Source organism: Chlamydomonas reinhardtii, chromosome 11 (assembly GCF_000002595.2).
Source record: "Chlamydomonas reinhardtii strain CC-503 cw92 mt+ chromosome 11, whole genome shotgun sequence".
Classification (NCBI taxonomy): domain Eukaryota; kingdom Viridiplantae; phylum Chlorophyta; class Chlorophyceae; order Chlamydomonadales; family Chlamydomonadaceae; genus Chlamydomonas; species Chlamydomonas reinhardtii.
In genome coordinates this window covers 613,394-617,011 of record NC_057014.1, presented here as the reverse complement: position 1 = coordinate 617,011, position 3,618 = coordinate 613,394, and the positions used below count along the sequence as shown (strand labels likewise).

At 58.1% G+C, this 3,618-nt stretch overlaps 1 protein-coding gene across 1 annotated transcript in view; it reads left to right on the top strand.

Moving 5' to 3' along the window:
* Positions 1 to 3,476: 3,476 nt before the first annotated feature.
* CHLRE_11g467612v5 (uncharacterized protein) overlaps positions 3,477 to 3,618 on the top strand; it is a 6,745-nt gene continuing 6,603 nt past the window's right edge. Inside the window, exon 1 of the mRNA XM_043067363.1 lies at positions 3,477 to 3,618. This exon is cut by the window's right edge and continues 40 nt beyond it. Coding sequence (XP_042919362.1) covers positions 3,553 to 3,618 — 66 coding nt within the window. The 5' untranslated portion in view covers positions 3,477 to 3,552.

The following is a 3,618-nucleotide window of genomic DNA, read 5'->3' as shown; positions in this document are numbered from 1 at the left end:
TTTTGAGACTGGGACAATTACAGTCCAAAGTAGCTGTATGTTGCCTGTTCCACGGCTTGGATGGTGGTCGCGTCAGCCCACGAATTCCCGAAGCGTCTCCGCGAAGTCGACAAGCCTTCCTGAGCCCGCGAAGCCCACGAGTGTGTCTCAGCCAGAGCCTAGAAGCGTCTCGCAGCCTGTGAAACCTGGCGGCATCACGGGCTTCATCGAAAACAACCAAGGCGTTCTTGCAGTTGGGGCCATCGCAGCGTCCTCTTTCACTGCCGGCTGTCTGGCCCAAAGCATTTTTTCAGGTTTGCAGTTTTCCCAGGTCACTGCAAAAGCCAAAATCGACATCCAGGCAGCCAAAATGGACATCCAGGCAGCGGAGCTGCGCGCCCAGGCAGCGGAGCTGCGCAAGGAGCACGCGCAAGGGCTGCTGGACATCGTGTTATACTTGGAATACGAGAAATATCGCGACACTGTCACAAAAGACGCCGAGTGCAAGGCCAAAAAGCGGAAATAATCTGAGGTGTGTCGAGGGGTATAGGCACACGCTTTCGTGTCTCGCATTTGCCCACGCCGACAGGTGCGAGGGCGATAACGGCGGCTTCCTGATATGCTTCACGACGCCGTTGGCATGTAGTTCTTGGATGCAGATGGCTTGTTGTGATGCCATCATACCGTGCCCACACTGAGCCCTTCTTTCCGAGCAGGTGCCGCCCCTGCCGCGCCTTTCGTGGCGCATGTGTGCACGTGGGTAGGTGACACCGCTGCAAGCGTCCCGGTGGGGCAGGAAGCGGTTAGGGGCACGGACTATGTACGCGCTAGGAGCCTGAATACAGAGGTTGCGGTGGGGGTGGGCGTAAGGGACCAGGGCGGGACGGATACGACAGGTTTAGGGCGAAACGACCGGTTTATGGGATTCTGCAGTGTGCATGTCAGGTGGAGGCAACCGCGCTGTTGCTCTGATAATTGCGCTTGCCGCTTAGCAAGGCGCCACGTGGCCAGTGGCCATCAACAGCTGCCGGCCAGTGCCGGCTGCCTCGTGCTCGTTCTTGACTCGTGTCCCTGTATTCTCTGCCGCCCTTCGTGCAGGTGCAGATTGCAGCATTGTACGCATAGCGCCAGGTGGGCAGGCGGGCTCGTGTGATTTATATGGTGCTCTCATACTCGTCGGCATCGCCATGTTGTCATCCAAGTCTTCATAGGCGCACCAATATAATGCTCTCCTTGCTCTCTGCTACCCGCCGCACAGCAAGTGCTCTCCATGCAGCAAGTGATATGAGTGACCCCCACTCCTTGACCCCTCTAAAGGCCTCCCACCCCCAGACTTGATGGGCTGGGTGGGGGGCCTTTAGAGGGGCCAAGGAGAGTGAATCACTGTCCTCGATGTTGTGATCTGGACACAAGAGGCAGTCTTTTAGGTGACGGTCACGTACGCCTACAGCATGGACCACGCACCCGCACCGCTTACCCTGCACCTGCGCGCAGGCTTGTGGACAACATGCATGGTGCCATGGACTCTGCGCGGTCGGTTAGGTGTGTCTCACCAGGATGGTACCGGTACGTGTGTTTGGGTCCCCGGACGTCAGGCTGCTTTTCATTGCAAGCGTGCACAACACCCGATTTCATGTCCATGTGAAGGATTCAGTAGCTTATTTCTCTGTATGTATGGCTGTGGCTGCGCATTTTTTGCCTCGGACCTAGGCACCCACAGCGCAATGCACTGCACAGCATCTTGCATGCTAGCTATTCAGTGTGGGATATGCACGAAGTCCCCAAGTTGTAAGTTGCAGGATGCAGCTTTAACACCATCAACCACCACCCGCACCGCAATGCTTCAGATGGTCACTGGAGTTGAACTGAAGAGCACGGCGCCTCGCGGACACTGTCGAGGAGCGGCGTACCTGTCTGCGGCGGATGTGACCGGTGGTTGACATGGAGGCAGGATTTGCTGCTGGTGGGCCACGTGTGAGTTTGATTAGCGTGTTGCTGTGTGCGGAGGGGTTACGCTGACTGAGCTGGCTAGCAACAGCAGATAGAGACACTTACATGGCATAGGCGGATTAAATACCCGGCGCAAGGGCATTGCGTATGGCGTCTACAGGAGCGACGGCAGCGGCAGCGGCAGCGGCGCATCTTGGTAGCGGAGGGGGCGGGAAAGGCCACGTGGAGGAGGAGAGCGCAGCGCCGCCCAAGAAGCGGCGCAAGCGCGCAGGCTGAGGAGCCGGCTGGTGTCTAGGTAGCGGTCCGCGGTGGGGCTGGCAGGGCATGCGTAGCGTCATGACAAGTAGTGCGGCTGTTGACAACTGTGCTGCGTCTGGCTACGGTTGGCTCTGCTGTATGTGGCATCGCGACCAAGGGGGGGGGTAGGAAACAAAGTGCCAGACCCCATGCCCCGAAATCCCCCGGGACCCCCCTTGAGGGGACGACCGACCCCCCGACGGACAAAACCTTGTTGTTCAGGGGTTAAAACCCCTCCATTTTACACCGAAGTGGTGTCTATCGACTCCTCTTGACGAGCACTATCACTCCGTGCCATCAGCGGTCCTGTTCTGAGACTTCGGTCACGGGCGGGATCCTATCCATGGAAATCCCCTCGACCCAGACCACCCCGCGCCCAACTCTCTGCCGCGTGACGAATGGACAATGTGCATCGGCAGCCTTATTAGACGTGAACTCATGCGCACCAGCGCTTCAGAGCCCAGCTGTGTCAGTGTGCATGTGTTGAATGTAGAGACATGTCCCGACATGCCCACGCCCGGACGCGCAACTTAGCCCTCCCACGCTTTGTTTGTGCTTATGACATCGTAACGTGCACATATGAGACTCGTACTGCTGCGTTTGGCCCCTAGTTCTGCTTGTGGGGCGCTTCCCGAAATCCGCCAGGATGGGCTCCCGAAACCCGACGGACCCCCAGGGACGAGGACCGACCCCCCAACTTTGGCGGCCCAGAACTTCCTCACCAGACACCCCCTTAAAAAACTAAAAGTACGTGCATAATGCTCTCCTAAAGCTCTGTAATTTTGAGCATGGGGTAAGAATCTGAGCTTTCTACCCCCCCCTGTCGCGACTGCTACTAGATAGGCACCTGGTTTGGCTATGTGCCTGTGGAAACCGACCCCGGCTATGTCCGGGCGATGAGGTTGTTCGGCCTCAGACTGTGGAGGGGCTCAGCCCCTTTTCCCGTGACCGGGGAAATCGTGTTGGGAGGAGGGCTGAGTCTCGAGGCTTGAGGGCGGGGAACCAGTGGGAAACATGCCGTAAGGCGTGTGATGGGACAGGGACTAGTGGGCGTGCCCCGTTCCCGCAAGCCTGGGTTGATCAAACCCAGTGAATTGCACACCCGAAGAGGGACAAGGAGGTTGCCTAAGATGCTGGCGGCCCGACCCGCATGGACTGAACTGCGGCCGTGCGTGGAGGGCTGGGGGGCGTGGGGCCCGGGTCCGTGGCAGATGGAAAGCACCAGTCTAGGAAGTTCCTGAGGCTTGGGTCCTTGGGCGCTGGTGGAACTATCACAATGCATTAGCTTTACATACTTTCCTGACATACATCAAAACTTCTAATAGTATGAAATTGTTTGGCCGCACTGCAGCGCCCACTCGCGCCCCTTGTTGCTCCAGTATCTCGAAAGCC